Source organism: Cygnus atratus, chromosome 5 (assembly GCF_013377495.2).
Source record: "Cygnus atratus isolate AKBS03 ecotype Queensland, Australia chromosome 5, CAtr_DNAZoo_HiC_assembly, whole genome shotgun sequence".
NCBI classification, from domain to species: domain Eukaryota; kingdom Metazoa; phylum Chordata; class Aves; order Anseriformes; family Anatidae; genus Cygnus; species Cygnus atratus.
In genome coordinates this window covers 2249068-2272646 of record NC_066366.1, presented here as the reverse complement: position 1 = coordinate 2272646, position 23579 = coordinate 2249068, and the positions used below count along the sequence as shown (strand labels likewise).

Here is a 23579-nt window from a genome sequence, read left to right as displayed (position 1 = left end):
TCCAGAGCAACTCTGCAATAACATGGCATTGGCTCACCCTTTCATAGTGAATGACTTCTTCGACAGGCTCAGAGTCAGGAAAAAGATTTTTAACAGGGAAATGTTCTGGATGCAAGACACACTGTAAGATCACATGAAAGAACTAATGCTTTAGACTAAAAATAGGCAGACAAACCTAACCAAGGTTAAAACCAATTCACAAACCAAGTTATTTTGGTCTCCTAAGGACAGAGAACTTCATTTGTACAAATAAGGGAGAGCAGAGATGGACTGCAAGTAACTACAGACATTACATAAATGTTACAGACCATTCACTATTCAAGCAATAAATAAATAGATAAATATCAGATATCTAGAGTTGAACAGTTTTCACCTCTCGCTGATCATTGTCAAGACGCAGGTGCTCCGTGTGTTGCTTTTGTCTGTCCTTCCGCCTCCACTGTGCAGGAGCATTTCTCTTTGTCCACCTACAGACAGAGGACTTACTCAGCAACTGTCAATAACCAGGTGAAGAGGAGTAGTAATGGGGGAAAAATAAGTTTCTATCTCATTGTATATTGAATATGTCAACATCAATTTTGCCAGACAAAGCGCAGCTGCAAATACACACAAAGCATCTCTGTAGAAGCAGCCAGTCTTGGGCAACCAGAGGAACTCAGAAAATTAGATCACATACGCTTGTTTTGTATTTTTCCATTCTTTTACGATAACCAGTTACAATTTACACCTTTTTCCTCTTTCTTCAAGTTTTTAATAAGAAGATACCCTAAAACATACGCTAGCTCTTAACTAAGAACCAATAAGGAGATCTGCTTTTTATATCAGCAGCAGTTCAATGTAACTCAGGAGTACCTCAATTATAACAGGGCTCCTTAGGTAAATTTCTTCTTTCTAGAATTCCAGATAATAAAAACAGAACAAAAACTACCATATACAACCCATATATATCACTTTTCTGAATTACTCTCATTTTGAGGAAAGAAAACAGTGAGTTGTTTTCAAATTTGTTTTTTGATACTAAAGCAGTATCTCTGCTTTAGTACTATTCTTACAGCTCTAACCAAGATCCAGCACCTGTTGCCCTAGCTTGCTTACTTGTTGCTTGCTGGTCCGGTAGATAGAACATCAGACTGAAGCTTGGGAAAAAATCCAAGTTCATACTTTCCTTGTCCAATCTTCATGTCCAGCAGGTGTGGATGGACTGCAGTGTGATCTATTTTTGCCAGTCTTAATTCAATCGATTTCTCTGAAATAGTAAGAAAGTTGAATTTTTTTTAACACCTATCTTAATCAGACATTAATGTATAATCACATATCCACAGCTAAAAGCAGATCTCAAATTTAAGAGGAGGCAAAAGTTTCTTATGGACCTCAACAGGCACACTAGTACAAGAGTGTATTAAGCATCAAACAAAGAGTGCATTAAGGAGAAAAATGTTTATCTTCTTAAGCTCAAACTTTTTACTACACATCAACACATAGAGAAAAACAGTTAACGTCAATTACTCATTATGTGAATTTCATCTCAGCTTCCTATATAACATTTAGCTTGCTCACTTAAGATTTATACCTCAGATTTTTGGTCTCTTCCTCTCCACTCCCTCCCCCTGGCTTTTTTCTTTCTGCCTTTTTTTTTTTTTTTTAGTGTTGAGAATGGTTGCTTAACTTTAACTTAATATCTACAACAAATAGCATTGACTAGTTGTATTTTCTTAGGTGCCAAGAAGGGAGCTTCTTATTCTTACCAGCCTCATCAATGGTTGTGCATTTTTGATACATAGATGTGCGCAGAGTTGGTGTTCTAACATTTAGCAGCCTAATTTTGTCCACTCTAGAATCAAATACTCTCAAAACAGGGTCTTTATCATCTTCATCATGGCACATAATCTTATTGTCAATAAAAGATGCAAACATTTGTGTCTCCAGGAATCTTGAGAGGAAAGGCAAGTAAGGCTCAGGCTGGTCTGACAAGAATGATGCCTAAAAGACAGTAAGCAAATAAGAATGTTTGTTGGTCTGCAGATATACAGCCAAAAATATCTCAAATTTTTCTAATTAAGGGTGTACTAAGGTGTTTTAGAACCATTCAAAGCCTAGTTTTAATACAGACACCAGTTCTATCTCCAAAACAGGCAGTCAATAAGAAATTTTCAGTTTCATAATTATCACCTACTATACAGCACAACAATTATTAAGCTGTGGTTTTACTATTTCCTTCATTTTCTAAAAGAATAAACAAAAAAATCAATAGAATCCCAGCAAACCACAATAAAAGTACTGCAGGTGTGGGTATTACCGGCTAGGCTCAAAGCTTATGAAGTTGATGAGAATCTTTTCATATGATTTGATGGAAATCTGATTAGCCTTCTAGCATGTAGTGATCCAACATAATCTTTATCCACATACTACCCTGCTGACAAACATCTGATCTCCAGTAAAGAACGTGCAGAGTTTACTAGTAAACTCTGAAGAGCTAGGTGCTGTATTTCACTGAAAAGAGGTATTTGGTACACATGTACCTAAGAGCTGCATGGTGTCAGGGCTTTATTCATGAACAGATTCAGCAGTACCTCTGGTTAAAAACAAACAGAAAAACAAAATGAATAATTTTCACTAAAAATATTTAACACTAATGTAGAGGTTAACCATAGAGTGAGACTTTCTAAGGTATATATTTTTCTACAGCATCCTTTAAAAGAACATCTTCAACTGTGTTTATGCAACTTTTTTTCCCACATAATATACAAGATGTGTCTTTTGGGGGGAACACTGAAACTTAAGGAAGAAATTACAATTTTGATAGTACTGTTTTCCATTTTATGATCCAGTGAACAAAATCTTAGGCATAAATACTGCTATAGTTTTTCAATTGCCTTCTTCTATTACAACTTACTTTATCAAAGTTTTGCATCTGTTCCCTGTTTGTAAACCAAGATTCCTTGTCCTGATTGGGTTGAATGACAAATACTTCATAATCTGCAAACATTTGTGTAAAGCGGTTGGCAAAAATTTCACGGATTTGAATATTCAGCTGGTAAACCTTGAATTCTTCTTCATCACACTGAATTTTAAGATCCTTTTTGCTACTGGTCTCCTCTCGCACCTCCAGCTGAGGAAATAAACAAACACACACACACCAAAAAAGTTGATTTGTATATTGTTGCTTTTTCAGGTATTACGGGCACACAAGACCTAATCTGCCATTCAACTGCGACTGATTCAATGTTCTAGTCTTCGAAAATAAGAAAAAAATTACTTACAGTTTCAAGCACTGCAATAAAACAGCAACATCAAAAAAATAGAAAAAACTTTGTCTATAAAAGCTATCCCTTCAGTAATAAACCATATCCTATTTTAGAACTGGATGCACTGGATATACTTTAGGTTAAAAAATGTACAGATAACAACTGTATACATGCCCATATACGCCATATACTTGATGAACTTTTACCCTTTAGTTTTCTGTAGAGGACTTTTGCTATCCATGTATATTAAACCAATACATATCTCTATCTCGTGTAACACAAGTCCATGTTACACACTGTTACAGGTTAATACACACCAGCTTTCAAATGAATTTAGATATGTACAGTCAAAGTAAGTTGTGCATGTCTGTTAGCCTATTTCCTACAACCTAGGTCTTCAGCACCATAATGCACTGTTCATCACTATACAGCCCAGAGTAATCTCTAATAAAATAAAATGCATTTTTCAGAAAACACGAGTTAAAATTTATGAAAACAGTAACATGAGATTTGGATATTCAGTTCACGTTGGTTTTGATAGGAACTGGAAAGCTAGAAAAAAATCAAAGTGACAAGCATTCATGCACTATTTTGAGTATACACTTGCTACTCTTGTCTTTATTAATTAAGGCACCTCCATGCATATTCCAGCACAATACCTATAACTCGCAAATCTACACAATGATGCAGTTGCTGCAAGTGCGCCACACTTCTTTAAACACTTAGGTTATACCAATCCAAGGCCAACTATAAAAAGCATCTTACAGCTATACTCTCTAAAAGAGAAAGAAAGCGCTGTGCTGTTCAGCCATTTTTTCCAACTGCATCCCATGAGTAGCACTTGGCATCTATACATTTCCCATTAATTAGGTATTTGGTATTATGCAGTTTTTAAGTGTTTGAGAAAAGTGTTGACAGCTATAATCTATACTCCCCCATTAACACACAAAGGCTAATAAAATGGGACAAACCGTTCTTTATTATGGAAGAGAGCACAGAGATAAGGCCTGAATATGCAAAAACTTACAAGAATTAGAAAAAGGCCTGTACTTCTCCCATCACTTCCCAATCCAAACAGCAAAAGAACAATAGCTTCTTACCAGTTTTCCCCCGAACAAGAAGAAGAAAATGCAAAAGAAAAACTTGAGGAGGAACATAGTTAATTTGAGCATCTAATCCTGTATAGTTAGTAACCAAATGATGCTTCTTATAACCCCCATGCAGACCCTTCCCCTCAAAGCTGCCCTCCTCCTTGATTCTAGATCACACAGTTTCTGTCTCTGTCCCCACCTGTAGGTCAGGGTATGGTCACATCGGTAGGAGTAAGTCTCAAGGAAGAACTGGTCAAGATAACTTAAACATGCCAGAAATAAAAGTTTTACTCAGAAAGCCTTCACTCTGTTCTACAAAGGTTCAAAAATTCCACAGTGGTTCTTCGGGTAAAATCTTTTATGCAAGAAGGGCCACATTTCCACCCCCCCCCAACTCAAAAATACAACTGGGGTCACCACAAGCTGTGTACACATTCACTTGCTGGATCAGACATTAACACAATTTACAATGTCAACTAGAAACATATCACAGCATCTCTAGAGCAAGCAGGTAATAGGCAAGCAAAATTGCACATACTCTACACAATGTAAAACAAAGATACCCATAGCAAACAAGGTTGGATTCCAACTTCAGGATTATCTGGATGTCAGTTATAGCCATGTAAATCATAAGAAAGTGATGTAAATTTAGAATAAATCTTAAAATCAAGAATACACAAGGCAAATGTATTTTTAAATACATGGTCTTGGCCAAAAAAAAAAAAAAAACTCCTCCCCTATGACTTGTCCTTGTCTCCGCAAATGTTCACAAGGTTTATGTACATGTTAAATGAAGTTCTTTCCAGTGAACACAAAGCCACTCTTTAGATCAACACTTCAGACCGTCTGCTACTGCGGTTCCAGAGACAGTGTAGATCATTTCATAGCTTACCTTTTCTAGACTCACACCTGTTCTTTTAACTAGTGCTTGGAGTCTTGCAATGGTCTCATTTTCCTTTAGCAGCTCATAGGAATTCAAAGGTGATCCTGCTATGTTCCCATTTCTTTTATCAGAAACTAGGTCACATGCTCTGAGGCTCTTCATCTTGGAGGCACTTTCACTACAGTGAAGGTTTCCCTCCGGTGGAATTCCAAATGCCATTAGTATCTCTGAAATTTCCTGAACAAACTCAAGTTTGTTTGGAAACTGGGGCAAGTCTTCTGGCAGCTCGATGAAATGGTTGTCTATATCCACAAAGCAGAGGTTAGCCTGGAATTTAATTTAGAACAGGATACCGTTAGAATACCATTAAGCACAAGGGTCACATTTTGTCTTTGGATTTGGTGCTTATTAAAAGAATCGAACACATATGTATTTGCTCAGTTATTTTGTAAAACAAACCTGCCCCAACCATGATGAAATGGGTCAGGTGGCTTTGAAGAAAGCATTACTGAGGCCTACATTTCCATGTCCAAGGAGGTAATTAAAGGAGAAGACTCATTTTTAAAGTGGTAAACCAGATAAAAAAGAGATTGTAGCGTATATTAGGTACAGGTGTGTGATTTTGTTCATATATACACATACAGCTAGATTTTAACTACAGGATATTTGCAACAGTATTTTCTACGTCTGCATACATAAACAAGTGACTACCTTGCTTAGATTATAAACCCATTCCTCTGAAGTTCAGCAAATTCCACTTGGAAAAGCGTAACGACATTGCAGAAGCTGCAATAACATTGTCTTCTCTTTTTGGTAAACAACTTCCTCGGTTCCCCAAGGAAGATTAGATGCTTGCTTCCAGGGCGGAAAAAGGAAAAAAAAAATATTTGAACTGGTAGGTTTGATTCTGTTTTCCTGTTCCAATCTCACTCATTTACTAAAGACCAAGTTAAAAAAAAAAAAAAAAGAAAAAAGAAAAGGAATCCACCTATGTAGCTTCTATAACAACATCAAAAGAAGTTACATATCTTTCTAGGATTTAGCTCACCCTATATTTGGTGAGTTTTGGTGAAAATCTTACACATCTTAGGAACGTAGATACACGTCAATGTTCATATATATACACATGATGCCAAAGCCTGATGCCCTGAGGTCAACAGCAAAATTTTCGGTTGCCTCAGTGGAGTTAGACTGCTCCCACCAATTCCAAAGCCAGAGGACAATTGCAATTCTTTAGTTTCACCTCAAGTACAATAAGGGCCAAAACTACACACACATCTAGCAACGCCTGCATCAAGCCCATATCCTTCCTTTCAGGACTGTTCAAAAAAAAAAAAAAAAAAGAAGGAAATGATTTAGGTTCTCCCGAAATAATGTCTAAAAAGGAAGAGCTTATTCTCTAAACAATGAGTAAGCTCCCTGCCCCACTGACACCCTGAAGTGAAAATACATTCTATCTAATTCTTTGCCCAGCACAGGTGCTCAGACTACAAGTCGCATGCAGGTTTTCAGATCCCCTCCTCGACAGTCAGATTGAAACATGACTGAGTTAAGTTTTCTGCTTGAATACAGCATTGAAAGACTAAGAGACATTCATCTACAGCATTTCTGCAGTACACATCACCTCTGTGACTTTGCAAATAACCACCCAACTTCACTTAAAAGACATGAAACATGGTATGTAAATATATATGTGCATGGTTGGCTAGTGGAAAGTACGTTTACAGAATTCCTAAATTCTAAAGAACTCCTGTGAGTAAATGATGACTTTTTGTGTTCATTCTCAGCACTACTGATCTTCATGGAAAAATCAGAATTTGTGATGTAGAACAACTTAAAGCTGCAGTCTTCAGAAACATGAATTTAACTCGTCGAGTGGCTCTTTAACATGGCAGTACAGGAAAACATAAAACTGAAGTCTGTCAATAAATCTGCGGTATTATCAAAGATCTGTCACACCAGCAGATAACATGAAAATACATACAGAGCAGCAACTATCTTTCAAAATAATTATCATGGTCAGTCTGATCTAAATATGTTGGCATCAAGAGGAAAAAAGGCTTTTCAAGAGACCTATCTTCTAAAACAAACAAATTTAAAAAAACACAGATTTTGTTAAGATTTAGTATTCAGTAACATCTTGTTAATGGTTGAAATAAAAATACTGAGAATCTATTTCTTTGTTAATATGACAGATATGTATGCTTTCTTTTAGAAAATTTGGAAGACTTTAAAAGCTAAGTTTATTGCCCAAGATCCTTTGGAACACTTCATTAAAAATAAGATTTTTAAAGAAGATACTGTTTTTGTTTGATTTAACAAGTGCTGGAAGATTTAACGTTGCTTATTTTGACTCAGAATAATTTCAATTTCCATTATTCACATGCAGGTGAGTGACAAGATGCACACACAAATTCAGAAGCATGAAGTGGCCAAGATTAACTTGCCTATTAAAAATATATCGCTATAGCTTTGCACAAGTTTCTTTAAAAGGAAATTCAAAGACACATCAAAAAACAGTCTTACTTCGGTATTTGGTGGGTTTATGATTTGCAAGACTGCTAGTTTAACCACCATTTTGATAAATTTTCTCGATAAACAAACCACATTTTGCTAGCAACATCTGAAACAGCTACATGTTCCTGCCTTCCCCTTCAGTTTCTGCAGCACCTTATCATTCTAGCACAGCTTCTCCCATGCCTCCCCCGCCCTTTCGTTTCTGGGTTCCTTACAGGCCTCTGATGCAGCCACCAGTGAAACCACAAGGATGCTCATGCACACAGAAAGAGCCCTCAGCAAAAGCAGCAATACACGTAAGAACAAGCTTAACTTTTAAGTGTACTGTATCACTGACATACACAAGAAGCTCGACCCTACAGTAAGTTTGGAGCCTCTTAATAATTTTAGCAGACCATTGAGAGTCAGGGTCTTCATATCGTTGGTGAACTTGAGTTATTTCACCACTGGGCAATGCAAACTTACATTTTGTACTAGGTTATTTTGCTGAAGATTTTAACTATCATCTGACAAAGCATTAACTTCTCAGATACAGCTGGGTTTCCACACTCCCATGGTAAAGCATTCCTTAAAGCATCAGCTGTGACCAAAATATGGAAGACTGCCACGACAAGCAAACCTAAACAAGCTTTATGGCATGCCTGTGGAAGACCTAACAGTTCGGACAGTCAGTCTTTTCAAATATATTAGCCTAAAGCATTTTTAAAACATTTAGAGCAATACAAATAACTATTTTCACAACTTCAATACAAAACCACAACCAGGAGATCTATAGTGACACTGAGGTATCCTTGCCATGTTAGATAGCAATATTATACTCTTCCTAATATTATACTCAATGCCCTTCAACTGAGAAGCACTAACTAGATTTTCCATCAAACCTCACTTCCCTATTCCTTGTTTAAGTTAGATATTAGATAATAAGAACTGTCCCATCCATCCATATGAGTGGATTCGCAACAGAGATGCAGTTTACGCAGTTTCAAGACAAAGCCAAAAATATATTTTTTCAGGACTCAAAATAAATTAGAACGTAGAACAGCTCTCTGTATACCCCTTCTGATAAGGGAGGAAAATACTGATACTATATCTGTGAATTAGAAGCCTAGAGGCAGGACTTGGAAACTGAGATCATCACATAACCCTGAAGATTTCATATAGTATCATATACATTCTAAACGTTAGAGATAAGCAATACTAAATAGTAATATTGCTTTTGTTACCAATGATAAATTTGTCTTTACGTACACATAATAGAATCCCTATGCCCTCTTCTACTGTTGTATCATGACATTTTCTTCATGTTTCTTGTCAGCTTCTCCGTGAGGAATTATGTTTAGAGCTTATCTGGCTCTTTAAATGAAGGGTATCTGAAGGCCTAATCAGAATTCAAAGTTGTTTTGAGATGAACCTGTAATCTGCAGTTCTAAATATATTAGAGCTGATTAAATTGTTGTTATCAGAAATTCTGATACTGATCAGTAGTTTCACTTAGTGAGACTAACGTGCGCTTCAGATTCTGCTTTGCATTTTAAATGGTACATTTATGCCTCATTAGAACAGCAGATTTGTTCTTGTTTTGCTTTTTAATAGTAAATACTCTCAGTGCAAATCTCAACAACAGCGAGCTTTTCTTCTTCCCAGCCTAGTTTACCTCCTGGATAAACAAACCTATCTATATAGGGCAACTTCTTAGGCATCTTTGAAGTCTCTGCTATATGTTAAAGTCCACTTGTATACCATAGCTACTTTCCCAAAGCGCAGCACTAAGAACTTCAGCAGTTACCAAAAAACCTTACTCAGCAGTGACTCCCAGGGGGATTCCTCAGACTAAGCCATGTACCCAACTGTAAAAGCTCACTTTTGGAGAGGGGTGGGGGACAACAATGGGTAGGTACAACAGAAAAGCTGAAGCTTCAGGACAAGTTTGTATCCTGCAGCATATTCCATTACATGGGCACATTCCTGCTGATATCCCAAGTACTCTGTGTCCTTTCCTTCCCTCCCCAACAACATCTCAGTAAGACTGTATCAAAAATCTACTCCTCCACCTTCACTAAAGACTACCTAAAAAAAACAAACAAAATTAAGTTGTGGTGCCAGGTGATTTTTTTTTAATACCGCTTTAATTTCATTTTTAACATCTATAAACAGATCTACCTTACTTCAAACTTCCAAAGTAACCTGATAAGGCTCTTTAAAAACCTTTACCCTTTAAATAATTGAAACATCCATTCAAAATTGTTTATTTTGAGGTCCCAGAGTAATTTCAAAATTAGAAAAATCTCTCTTTACAAAGAGAGGACAGTCTTTCTGAAACTTCCTAAAATAATGAGAACATCCATGGTGTATGTTAATATACATTCCTCACACATACACTTTACTATCCTCCAGCTATCCTCTATAAAAAGTATACTAGCCATATTAATTAGGCCTGTCAATGCATTCAAAGTTTTGTAAAAATGTAGTAAACAAAAACAAACTTTTTTCATGGCAAGAACACACATTACGTTCATCACAGAATGCCTGAGGTTGTAAAGTGCCTCTGGAGACCATTTAGACCATTTAGCCTTCCTGCTCAAGCAGGTCCCCTAAAGCACATTACCCAGGATTGTGTCCAGGCAGCTTTTGAATATCTCCAAGGAAGGAGACACCACAACCTCCCTGGGCAACCTGTGCCAGTGCTCAGTCCCTCTTCCAGTAAAGAACTTTTTCCCCCATGTTCAGATGGAACTTCCTGTGTTAACTACTGTTATTACTCTGTTATTAATTAATAAAGACTTAATTACTCTGTTATTAATTATGCCAATGCAAAAAGAGAGGGAGAAAAAGAAATCAAGAGATTTATAAAGACTTGAGCTTTATCAGGAAAATAACACAACAATTTGAGGAAAAAATTTCTTTTCAACTTGCCAGGAAAAGCCAATGAAAACTATCAGCATATGGATTTGAGTAAAAAGAGCAATGTTGGCATGGTGACCAGACTGGCAGTTCACAAAAATATCTTGTCTTTATTTTCACATAGCTTTTTTAGGAAGTTTATGTCAAGCTATGTTGCAGAACCATCTAATAATGAAGCAGATAAAAAAAAAAAAGCAACAACCACGATCACCAAAAAACCCTCTCCCTGCCACACTTCTTCTCCACACTGCTTCTCCAGTAATTTAAATGATAATAGAAACAAATTGGCAACCAGAGAAAGTGACAAAGATTATAGACACTAGTAGGATTTTCTAAGCAGAATGTTTTCCATGATTTACCCAGTCCTTCCCCTGTGAAGTTACACCTACACTAGTAAGCAGACTAGCACAGGCCAGACCCATGCAGTTCCACAGCTAACAATTCTGCAAACACCAGCTTCCCACAGTGCTATCGGATTGAGCTGTCCAGCTTCTTCGCAACAGCCAGCCAGACCACACTTCAACTCTCATCAGTTGCTACTTACAAGAGGAAACACACCAGTGATACTCTACAAGAGAAGCCATCCAGACTACCGATAGAACTGCCTGACCCAAAGAGCCACCAGCCACCTGACACATACTTCCCACAGGTAGTTGCTGGCTCCTGCAGGCACCTCCTCTGCTACCTCAGGTAGTGCTCAACCCCTCTTGGTCCCTTGATTCTCGCAAACAGCTCCTAAAGTCTCTCCTGGCACAGCTCTAAAAATAATATTTGTGAACAACAGGATAAAATAAAAACAACCTCTATGTGGTCTTAATGTAGTCCCAGCCCCACGTATGAGTTGCAAAACCTTTATGGACCATTCCCATAATTCATGCAGTAGCTGTTGTTAACATAAGCTCACTACAAGGAAGGATTTCCTTAGCACTATCCCCATTAGCACCAGTTTGCTTAAGTAGCTGCTGACATTTTGCTGTGAGCTGAAGTTTACATTCAGAGGAAAAACTGAAATAGTTTTGGTACAGACAACTGACCAGCTGGGTCCAGGTAAACCAACCCCAACTCAGAAACACAGTGCAGAGAAACCCAGCCTAATCCTGCACAGCTAGGAACCAGAACGAGCAGAGCACAGCACTGATGTCAGTAAAGATTTGCTCAGTCAGCACCACACAAGCAGCTGCAAGGCCTTTTGGCCGTAGCAGCTTTTTTGACCTTAAGGTCACAATGATCTTTTCTGCATTTCCTGGCACAACATACGTTAGTTTTGCAGCATAAAATTGTTCCTTCTGTAAAAGACATGTAAAATTATAGTCTAACTTTATCAGAGCATACAATTCAAAAGATGGGGTTTTATTTAGCAATTTCATCGAATTTTCTCCAGAATCTCCAAAAAGATAAGATCTATCCCAAATCAGAGCCAGCGGGAATTTCACAATGGCTGTTACAGTTAACAATTTACAGTTATCTTTTGTCTCATTCCTCACTTCTCTCATAGCTACACACATTATTTAATCAATTGAAACAAGCTCCTCTCACCTCCTGAGGCAGTTCCAGCTTAGACCTGTCATCCAATCCATTGGAGTGCAAGCCCATCAGGTAAGGGACGGGAGCATCAAGAAAATGAAGGAGGGATGCTGGAAGGATAGGAACATACACATGCTGCCACTGAAATGGAAACATCAGTGCTGTGATGGTCTCTGCCACAGTCATCAGTCTCTGATAATCTGAAAAAGAGCAAGAAAGAAAAATACTTTTCATAAACATATTTAAGTCAGTCTGAATTAAAGAAACGAGAGCTTGCTTTAAAACCACAAAACTCGCTACTAACTGAGCAGCATCTTTAATGAAAGCCAACACTTGTACACCAAGCCCATTTTGCTGAAACAACAAAGAGAGCTCAACACAAAGTAGGTCATTCTACAAGTCATACACAAATGAGCAAGTTAAGTCTTAGCATCCATTAAGTCACCCTCTGCTACCTCAACCAGGGTTACAAACAGGTACACCATTCTGAGTATGGAAGCTGTATTGTAATTGTCTAAGAAATACATCGGAAATATTTTCTCTGTGCTTATGGCTTTCTATGCAAGCCTTGGATGAAAACCAAGGCATCTGGCATCTCTCAGATAAACATTTTTAAGAGAGTGCTTAAACGTCTATAAAGTATGCTGCATAGTAGCCAACCCAATAGAGGGACCGAAATATCTGTGTAAAAAATAAAAAGGATCACCTTCATTTATCCTTTGCAACATATGACCAAACTCTCAGTTTAATGTAAAAACAACTCTTCCTCACAGAATTTAACAGCAGTGCTAGCTGCACCTATGCAACATGCATACAAAAAGATCTTTTTTATTCAGCAGCTTGTGTCTAGAGCAGTTAATACTGCAGTATGCTGGGCCAAAACCTCTCCCTCCTCTTTTATACTCTGGAATCATCTCTAATGGTTTTTGATATCTATATACTGCAAAAGAGGCAACACCAGATGAACTGAGAACATGTGGTTTAATGCAAACAACCACTAAAATGTTCAAAACGCTTCTGAGCAGCCAGGCTGGAAAGACCATAAAGCAAGCTTGTAAGACTAAGACAGCTCCTATCGTCAATCAAGCTATAAATACAGTACAAGCTGTAAACAAAGGATGCCTTTTGCATGATACTGCAACAATACCTAATTCCAGCCAGAAAGGGAGGCAGAGGGAATAGCAGGAAGAGAAAAAAAACACCACAACAGTATCCTTTGTGCATGTGAGTGTGTCTATGCATGTGTGGTGGGAGGGGGTGTCTTCCAACACATTCATAAAATTACAGACAATATGATATTGCAAAAGAAGCTTGAATACACAGGTTCAGGCATTGAGGTTTCTGAAGCTGTTACTACACTGTTGCAGGGTGGATATGAAAAGTGCAAGAAATATTTGTTCTAAACAAACACTCCAGAGTAAAATTAAGCAGTTCCTGGCATTCATGATTAGTTTTGCAAGGAAACAAAGTTATAGAGTCTGGGGTCTGCAAGAGGAACTCATCACAGGTTTTGCTGACAGCAGTCAATTCTGCAATCCAGACTTTTGATTTTCAGTTTCAGATCAAGCTAAGCCAGAGAAAACTGTTACTGCATAAAGTTACTCGTCACTGTCTCACACCAGATCTACTGTGCTGGTGCTCCTTAAATCAAAATGAGCTAGGACGCCTTAAACAGTTCTATGTTTTTGCAAATAGCATACCTGGACTGAAGCACGTTAGGGAACAATTCAATCAACATTACTAGCAACACTCCCCTATTCTGCCTGGACAGTTACTTACTGGTTTGCAGCTTTAATCACAGACTGAATGCTAAGAAGTGATGAATTAATGATAAGCTTTTGGAAGAAGAATCTACTCCATACCCTGTTTTCTTCAGCGTTAAAAGCTACCTTAAAGAAGCCAGAGATACACAAATATTCCAGCTGGTTCATATTCAAGCTTGTTTATCTGAAAGAACAAGTCTCAGAATAGAAAGTGTTTTCCTACTACACACACACAAAAAAAACTTGTCTAATTCTGCTGGCTGATTTAAATACAACTTCTCTCTCTGTCATTATGCTAACTTTAGAATTAGCCTTTCAAATTAATTACAAAGTAAAATCAATAATTCAAATTTTCTGTCCAGTCAGCAACTACCTCCTGCAACCCAGCTATCTGCAAACACACTCTCTGATCCTGGATAGCCACATGGCATAATCCATTCCCAACCACTTGACCTGCACTACCACAGCCTGCAAAGAATGGTCACTACATTCTGCAAGCTTTATGCACTTCAGGAGCCAGTGACAAAAGGATAAATACAAGAAGCCTGCAAACATAAACCAAAACAACTTGAATGCTTTCTTAAGTTATACCTATCCAGCGAGGGTGTGGTGTTTCATTTGTTTTACAAAAAAGGGGAAAACAGCGTACTTCTGGTATTAAAGAATTACGAAGGATTTAGGAAAAAAAAAGCACCACACAATAGGTAGAAAGTGCTTCAGTAGTGGTGCTAATCTTGTTTTTGAAACCAGAGCATGCTTATTCTGGTGTAAACGACACAGGCTTTATATTGTACAAGAGCACTGGTAGAGGAAAAGTGACACACCACTAGTGCACTGTTGGGATGGGAAGTACTTAACTGATCAACGTGGAAGGAAAAAAACAGCTACTTTCTTTTAGATGATCATTTGCTTTACAATTGCTGAAAAGGGCTGACTGGTTCTTCTAACCAATTGCTGAGTGTAAAATATATTCTCAAAGTGCATATTAAAATAAATTTACACTATCTGTAACTAGTACATCTAGACATTTTTGTTAATCTGCAAAATGCAAACAAATCCAGGAAAAAGAAGCAGAAGTGATGAATCTTGAGTCTGGAAAGAGAGGAGCAGTAAGGGACGCTCTCTGAACCATGACTCCAACTCTCCATTCTCACATGCTACCACAGAGATGTCTGTAAGAACCTTTAGAAATCCTCAGACTTCACCAATTGAAAATGATCACGTTCTGGAATAGTTTATCCTCCTCATCTTCAGAGATGACAGTGAAATACTGCTATATTTGTCAAATAATTTCCATCCCCCATGCCACTCCCACACTGTTAGTTTAAAGCAGAGTTGCCCTTACAGTGGAGGACCGTTACTACAGATGAGTTTGGACATCTTCAGAAAGTATGTGACTAAACTAGAAGGATATGCTATTTGACACGGTTAAGTCTCTCCTTAAGCTGAAGAGGATCAGGTGAAAAAGAGTTATATAGGCAGTCCCTGTAGGCACAAGACATGCAGTTGAGCCATCAGAAAAAAGCACTGCTGGACCTAGAGTTTCCTTTAGGCATGTAAAAATAAAAAGTTGTTCTGAGAACAGGTATTCAATACATCAGACTCCTTAGGAAAAAACATGCACTTCTTTAATTGGGCTTTTTACTGAAAAAAAAAAAACACCTGCAACTGCAGTAAGAGAGAATTGTGGTTAGCAGAGGTAGTGGGTCAAAGAACTTCCTATTCATGTTCACTTTTGTGTCTGACAGGCTGATTAAAGATGCCTGCACCAAGCAGCAGGTTTTCTAAGTCATTGGAGGCATAAGAAAATGTCTTATGTCATGACTGGAGTCTGCCAACATGGGACTAACAGTGCAAAGAAATGAAAACTAAGACTTTACATCTCCAGAGGGAACATCATTGTAAGCAAGTGAAGTAAATGGGAGGAGTGATTCAAGTCAAAGCAATCAACTAAAAAACCTGTAATTTTTACTTGAAAATGGCAGCAGCCAGAAAATACACAGAAAAATAAAACTGAGCAAGATCATCTGTGGCAGTGGTGCATTGTATTTCTCTTTTTATTGTTTTTAGCTGTTTAGAAAAGCTTCCTCCAAGCAGATTTTGCAACTGTCCTAACTCAGCACACACTTTTCAGAAAAGCTCTATGTGCTCTATAGAGATAAGAAATAAATCTGTTTCACAGATGTAAGAGCAACATAAACTGCAGGAAAGCAAACCAGCTTCTGCAAAATAATCTAGTGAGGGCACAACTACTAAAGGTCTTCAGCACCATTGTCTTCTTGTATTTTTGCCTGAATTCCTTAGTAGCAGCTCAGCACTAGGAGCAGCTTCAAGTTCTTCATCATCTCATAGGCACGTATGTTCCTCTAACACTTTCCCAAGTGGGAGAGGCAATGCTCACAAGACAACAGTCAAATCAAGGAGCTCACTCCCTACATTTGGATTACACTGATCCCAAACATACAAACTGTGCCAATATAGTGGGACAAAAGAAGAATTTCCAGAGGCATAATGTCAGAAACATGTCAAAGGAATCTCAAAAGCAGAACACAATCACTGCCAAGTGAAGTTACTCCAATTCCAAGGACAGCCAGCAACTTAAAATGCTACATAATTTGTTTCAAAAAAACAAATATATCTGGCTGCAAAGCCCTCCAAGAGTAAAAAATTTAAAAAAGCAAACCTCATTAGCAAACCCTCTTATACTTTTTTAAACCTACATCCAGCAATCTCATCTGACCTAGGAGAAGTAGAAGTGATCTCAGCAGTTTCAGCTGTCACAGGTTTGGGCACCAAAAGATTTACAAAAACCAAAGGATGCTAAAAAAATTAAGATTTATATTCACAAAAACAACCTAGACCTCGCGGAACTGTTTGTACAAGAACATGAGGAAGCCCTTTACAAAAGTTCAAGTACTTTCCAATTCCACCCAGAACTGAGCACTCCATCATCCGTATCTACATTCAGCATCCCATGTTCTGCAAACAACAAGAAGGATGCTGGTTAACCACACTGAAAAGACCAGAATGTTTAGGAGAATACTCCAGTTAAAAGAAAACAAAGCAAAAGAAGGAAATGGTAAAGGTATAGACAATCAGAACCTCAGTCAGATGTTCCATTTTCCTACTGATAGCATTCTTTTAAGCATCAAAGCAAGCAATCACTCCACCAATTTTCCACTTCACTGCCACATAAAAGAAAACAGAATAACTCGGTTAGAAAAGACATGAGAATTTTCAGGAAGAAAAACTTGATTTCTAGAACTTCAAAAATACTACCCACTGCCATTTCAAATAATAAGAAAATAAAGAATGTCTTCACCAAAAGCATTTTAGAAAAGTCTTCAACTTGACTGCTGGCAACTCCAGCAGTATCCCGTAACTTCTGTTATTAACGCACTATTAGCTTTGACAATAAACTCAGTAAATAATAGCAAACCGCCCCAAAAAGTTGTGTTGCTTTTTTTTTTTTTTTTTTTTTAAGAAAAATAGCAAGAAAAAAAAAGTCCAAGATTGAATACTTCAGAAAGTACATGTTTCAAAAACCCTACAGCTACTGAGGAAGCACTAGATTGCTAAAATTGATGGACAAAAGTCAGCAAACAAATAACGAAATTTATTTTTCTACTAGAAGAGGACTTTCAGCCAAAAACTACAAGTGAAAACTTGATAGACTCAGACAAGACTCTTCATTAAGGTGTAGAGAAGCCCAACTCATCCAAAGTTTGCTTTAAGGCAGGGGAAACAGTGGACAGAAACTGTCCAAGATCCAGGGCTACAGGCCTTTGGTTGCATTAATCCCTTTCTCTTGATTTCCATATGCCTGTGTGTGCAATCAAAAAACTCACATCCCAGAGCTATTTTAAGCTACATTAATTAACCACTGATCAGACACTCGGAAAGTGCCGAAGGGAAGAAAAAGTCAAGCCTATTAAGATGATGTTGGAAACAGAAGGCAGAACATAGAAGGCCAGTCCACACGTGAGCTGAGTGCCCGCCCAGGAGAAGCGAGTATGTGTAACACAACGGCCTGGAGAGACATCCAGAAGCACTGTTCCAGGCACTGCTCGTCCTGACAGGCTTCTAGCTGGCTAGGCACACACACGCGTCTGCCGTATGTGACACCTCAAGAACAACTACAGGCTGACTGGACTGCCGTCTTCAGGTGGAAGAGGTGGGGTTTGAATCCTGCTCTGGTGAGACAGTGCTGTCCACATAAACAAACTTTCCCTAAAGCCCAAATACATAAATGTCTAATCCAATTCTGGAAAAAACACAACTAAGTTTGTCTGTTAGCCAAGTATTTCCAGATCTTCTATGACTAATATGCAAGGCATTGCCTGGACCTAGAGATCCCCTTAGGCATGGCGTAAAAGAAAATTTTATTTTTATTTTTTTAAAGTCCAAGATACTAACTACCATCAAGTACAATATTTATTTATTTTTTTTTGATGATGTTTGAACAACTGCAGAGTTTTTCTCTGGCAGTTAACATTGTTTACACAATGCAGCTGAGACATAATGCCTTACTGCCATCATATACTTTTGATTGCCTTGACCATAACATGAAATCATTCTTTGGCTTTAGTCTATGCACGCATCTCAATACACATAAACATCTTTATTTCATGTTTGGATAATTTTGCTAATAATTGCAGGACATACTTTATAAATAATTACTATTTGTTTTCCACATATTTCAGTGACCGCTCAGTGGAAGAAAACACTGAAAACAGATTTCAGTACCACCATAGGCTATCCTGGGATTCAGCTTAGGGTCTTCTAGGCTTGTCATTATTATAAAACTGTTCAAAATGCAGTCTATCTACTTTAATCCATACCATTAGTCCAAACCCATCTATTCATAATGTTAGCCATGTTAGGACAAAGAAAAGTAGAAAAAAATCTGGCTTAACTCCATGTACTCTCTTTTAGACTAACAGGATGTAGAGTAAGAAGCTCTGTATTCAAAATATTTTAACACAGCATAGTTCTGCCTATGGTCTTAAAAGCAATTTATTTTTTTTACATGATATCAGCAATAACCATTTCAGGGCTTAACAGAGATTTGGAATTTAAATTCAGGCAAACTACATTTTTCAGATAATTTTATTTCAAAACAACAATTGAAATTTGACTTTAGGTACTCAAAGAAAAAACTATATTCATACCATTAATTCTTCTTCAAAACCGTACATAGCTTTTTATGTTCTCAAAATGCACAGTTTGGCAGAGATGGGAGGGAGAATTCAGCAAAGCAACTGGAGAGGAACATGAGAGAAAGCATACTACTCTACCCAACAACAGAACGCTTCCAGAGACAACAATAAAATGGACAGTCAGTCCATGAACACATGAGATTACTTGAAAGCCTAAGTCTTTACATTTAGGTGTCCAGAAACAGGAACCAAAACAAAGCTCTTTGCAACTCGAGATCTTTTCTTGACATTAAACCCTGTATATAGATCAGTCTTACTCCATTAGCATGCTAAAGTTGCGTTGTGGGTGTGTTTTCATTTTTTTTATTTTATTCTAAAAATTCCAGAAATTAAAAGCCCTTGTGCCAGTACAACTACCAGATAAGAAAACAAAGATCAAGTACTCACGCTGTGAATAAAGCAGTATCTGAAATTCCAAGAGGGCACAGGTAAAGAGTTGAACCACATTTTCTACTCCAAGCAATTCAAAAACTTCTTTAACTGGAAAATCAAATAATGGCAGTTCATTGGTGCTTGGCCTCTGGCAGATAATTGGTCCATAAACACCTGAAAATTTTAATGACCTTCCTGCTGGAGGAAGAGGAACCTCATAGAGAATATTGTAGATGTAGCTTTCTAAAGGTAGAGGTGGCGGCTGAGGTGAAGTCACTGCTTGGTGAAGTTGTTCTAGTACTTTCTTGCAAGCTTTCATGAAAGACATTGGAGTAATCAGACAAATGCACTTTGAGACATAGAGCGTGTCTCTGCTAATGTCATACGAGTTAAAACGCTGTAGCTTTGAAACAGAAGTGCCATTGCAGTCCCCAGTGCTGCTGCAGCTATCTTTGTCATTTGTGGGTGGAGTATGAAGAATGTCGTATTCAGCATTGTGCATATGATACAACGTCTGCATTGCACTGCAGATCTGTTTGCTAGTAACTTCCTCAAAGAATGTGAGAGAAAATCCAAATGTCCGTGAGCCATCTTCACGAGTAATAATAAAAGAGTGGAACTGAGGTTCTCTAGAATCTGCTTGTGTCTTGAAAGCAAGCCCTTTAGGCATACACAGCTATAAAAAAAAAGAAGGGGGGGGAAGGGAAATAGTATCAGTTAACACTTTTTTCTATCCTCCTGCCTCATTAATAAATGGAGCATTCATTAAAATAGGATTTAGAATCCACAGATTGCTATCACGTTTCAGATTAAAAATGTATTAAGTGTTACATCTCTGTACAATACATTTATATACATTCAAATTAGAAAAAGTAAAGGAACATGTTGAAAGGACTGTATATGGTTTCTATTGAGAGTGATAACCATTTTGTTACAAACCTCAATGATAATAAAACAACAAAATACAAACTCACATAAAAGTATTTTATTCACTAGGGCTAGAAACCAGTCAAAGAAAAGTACTATATTTGATCTAAATGAAAAAACTACACTGCATTCCTTTAAACAGAAACTCATGCGCAAAAGAAGATTCATTAATCACACTAACTTATTTCTCCAAGCTATTCTGTAAAATGTAACAGAAAAAGTTGTAAAGAAAATAAAAAATGTCCTATGTATGTATCACTTATAAGTTTTAACTAGGTTTCCTTTAAAAAATATCTCAATTAAATGAGAAAATCTTTTGAGCCTGCAAAATTTAAAGCAATTTTTTTACAGTCTATAACAGACTTCACACAACAACTTTTTTTTTTTTTTTTGTCAAGGAAAATACAAGTGAATGCCTTCACTTATTAAGGTAGGTGTTCGTCTTAAAAGCAAAAGTCATTAAGTGATACTGACCATTCCCACTGCATCCTGGTCAAAAGGGTTCCATTCAACATTCTCAGGATAGCGAGCAAGAACTTTGGACTTAAATGTGCGTCTTAACGGAGTCTGTTCAAAGTTTTCCCCTGAAGGTGAAAGAAAGACACTGAAGTAAGTATTTCATTCTCTTTTTAAGCTCAAACAGGGCCAAAAAGCAGGACATCAGCAGGTAGATGTGAGGATTAAGTGATTTAAACACACACATTCCTTTTAAGAGAAACAGAAAATGCAAGACAGTTAGTTAAAGCATATAATTAGACTGCAGATATTAGCAAGGATTGGCACTGTAACATTTCTATATCATTAAGTATCTGTGCTTTTCCGTAAGTGTGACTGTCTTCAGACTGTGATTATGACAGAAATTCTCTAAATTACTCTTCAAATATTTCAGATTCTCATTAAAGCATAGTTAAAGCTTAAGGTTCAGTGAAATTTTGTTACTGAAGAAAAGCACAAATAGACAAGAGACAAAGATGATGCAAGTTTAAGACAAACATAGAAGTGGCATCACTTAGTTTCTTCTTCAAGACTTAGGAAAAAAGGGTATCCACCATCTATTACAAAAAGTTGGCTGTGAAGAGAGAGTCTAAAGGGTTAAAAGATCAAAAGGCATGAAGATAGGGTATCAGAAGAATGAAAAATTGTGGTTTTTTTTTTTCCCCACACTTTTTCCTTTACCTTCTGTTGTACTTGAAATGAAACGGCTGGCACCATCTCGGGTTTTAGAGGCCTGTATATACTGGCATAAAGCTATATAACAAATAAAAACAACACCGCATTATAAATTTTATACTGTCAACTGTAATTATAATAGCTAACACACAACAGCAAACAACATGTAAGTATTCTATACCGAACTAGCATGCACAACAGAGAGTCTACTCTCCCAATATGGTTTCTATACATATACAACATTATACAAATGTCACATTTCAGACAGATATTTCTTGAAGGAGATGATTGATACGTAACAGCAGATCTCAGTTCCTGTACTCTCAGCCACTATACTGATGCAACAATAGTAATTAGTTACCTGTTAAATGAAGGAAAGCGTTACCTGTTAAACTCTAAAATACTCCCAAAGAGCAGTTGATGCAATTAGCCCCAAGGACAAGAGCATTTCAAGGCCTACAGAAGTATATATATGAATTTAAGCAGCATGGTTCTAACTTTTCACGGATTCTGTCCATACACTAGACTGGCTGATAAAACCTCGCTTATAACCTCTCAAATTTTCCCTAGAGCAACAAACGTCCATTGTGACACCTGGAAGTAACTACAGAGTTAGTCTTCTGAATGCACGCAGTTTCTTCAAAAAGAAAAAAAAAAGGAAAAAAGAGAGCATAACTGCATATCTTAAAATAAGCTTTGCTATCTTATCAGAATGCAATTAGCTAAGCGATCATGCAGCTGTTGGCAGCTGCACTAACAATCGGTCAGAATTGCATGAAATCATATGATTTAAATAAAACTATTTCCGCAACACCTGCAAAAGAGAAAACACTCTTCAACTCCTCTCTTATTTCCTTGCACGCTGCAATTACATGGCAATAGAAATTGATTTTGAAAATGGTTGGGTTTGTTCTCTACTTTTACAGTAGTATTTAAGACTCTCGTTTCTAAACCAACTAGGATCTTTATTCTGGGGAACCGTTACTTCCACAAAGTAGCCATGCAGAGGCGGTTATAACACTGTGTGTAGACAATAAAGAACCTGACAAACACATCACACTACAGTCAAGAAAACTTTGTTTCCAGAGAATGCTTACAAGTACTTTGACGGTTAATGTCACCTAACTTTAGATCTGGGTTTAAGTACATCTTAAATATTGCCTCAGGGACCTTATCCTGAATCAAGACCTAGGACAGGTCTCGCAGTACCTAAAATACTCCCGTCCATTTCATTGATCTTATTTTATAGCACTGAAATTGAAGTGGGGATATATTTTTTTTTTTGTCTCAAAAGCAACAACTCAACTGATTTTCCACAAATATGTCCCTGACTAGATTTGTATTATTTTGTTCAATGATATCATTGCTCAGAGAGAAAAAAAAATACGCCTATCTGGGAAGTCAGAAATATATACAGAGAGAGATTTGGGGAAAAAAATAAAAACTTTCCTAAGATATAGCCATATTGGGAAAGAGTAGAGTCAATGACAGAAAACATTTAATAACACTTACACAAGAGCTAAAATCCTTAGAAGATGAAAATAGGGATTTAAAGAAACTTCCGATCTCCCAGAAGGAGAAAGAAGAGAACATCACATCACATCTCTACTCACTGACACATACACTTGGTAAAGAGAATCCTCTGTAAAAGAGGTTTTAAAAAATAAGTCAGGAGGTTTAACACACCTACTTGTTTTCTATATTTACATCTGTGCAGATGATGTAATGTCAGCTTTTTTTTTTTTTTTTTTAAATAGCTGAGGAAAAACCTCAGACGTTTACTAAGCTGGTTTGTTCCCCCTCTCCCCATATGTAAGGAGCAAATCTGAATGTCAAGTTTTCTCATGATCTTGGAAAGCACACATCACAATTCCTGGATTCACCCATGTGCAAGACCACACATATTTTCGAAAAAAAACAAATTTGTGACTTAAAGACCTGCTCATTAGGATGATCAATAGTGCAAA

At 37.3% G+C, this 23579-nt stretch overlaps 1 protein-coding gene across 2 annotated transcripts in view; it reads right to left on the bottom strand.

Moving 5' to 3' along the window:
• The window catches only part of DENND5A (DENN domain containing 5A), a 65032-nt gene that overhangs the window by 26874 nt on the left and 14579 nt on the right, over nt 1-23579 (bottom strand). For both annotated transcript variants that reach the window (XM_035550090.2, XM_035550091.2), the window contains exons 2-10: nt 21619-21690; nt 20917-21026; nt 19531-20191; nt 12174-12361; nt 5229-5546; nt 2894-3109; nt 1746-1980; nt 1096-1246; nt 374-467 (exon numbers count right to left, since the gene is read on the bottom strand). In XM_035550090.2, the coding sequence (XP_035405983.1) occupies nt 374-467; nt 1096-1246; nt 1746-1980; nt 2894-3109; nt 5229-5546; nt 12174-12361; nt 19531-20191; nt 20917-21026; nt 21619-21690 (2045 nt within the window). The remainder of the gene's footprint in view (nt 1-373; nt 468-1095; nt 1247-1745; nt 1981-2893; nt 3110-5228; nt 5547-12173; nt 12362-19530; nt 20192-20916; nt 21027-21618; nt 21691-23579) is intronic.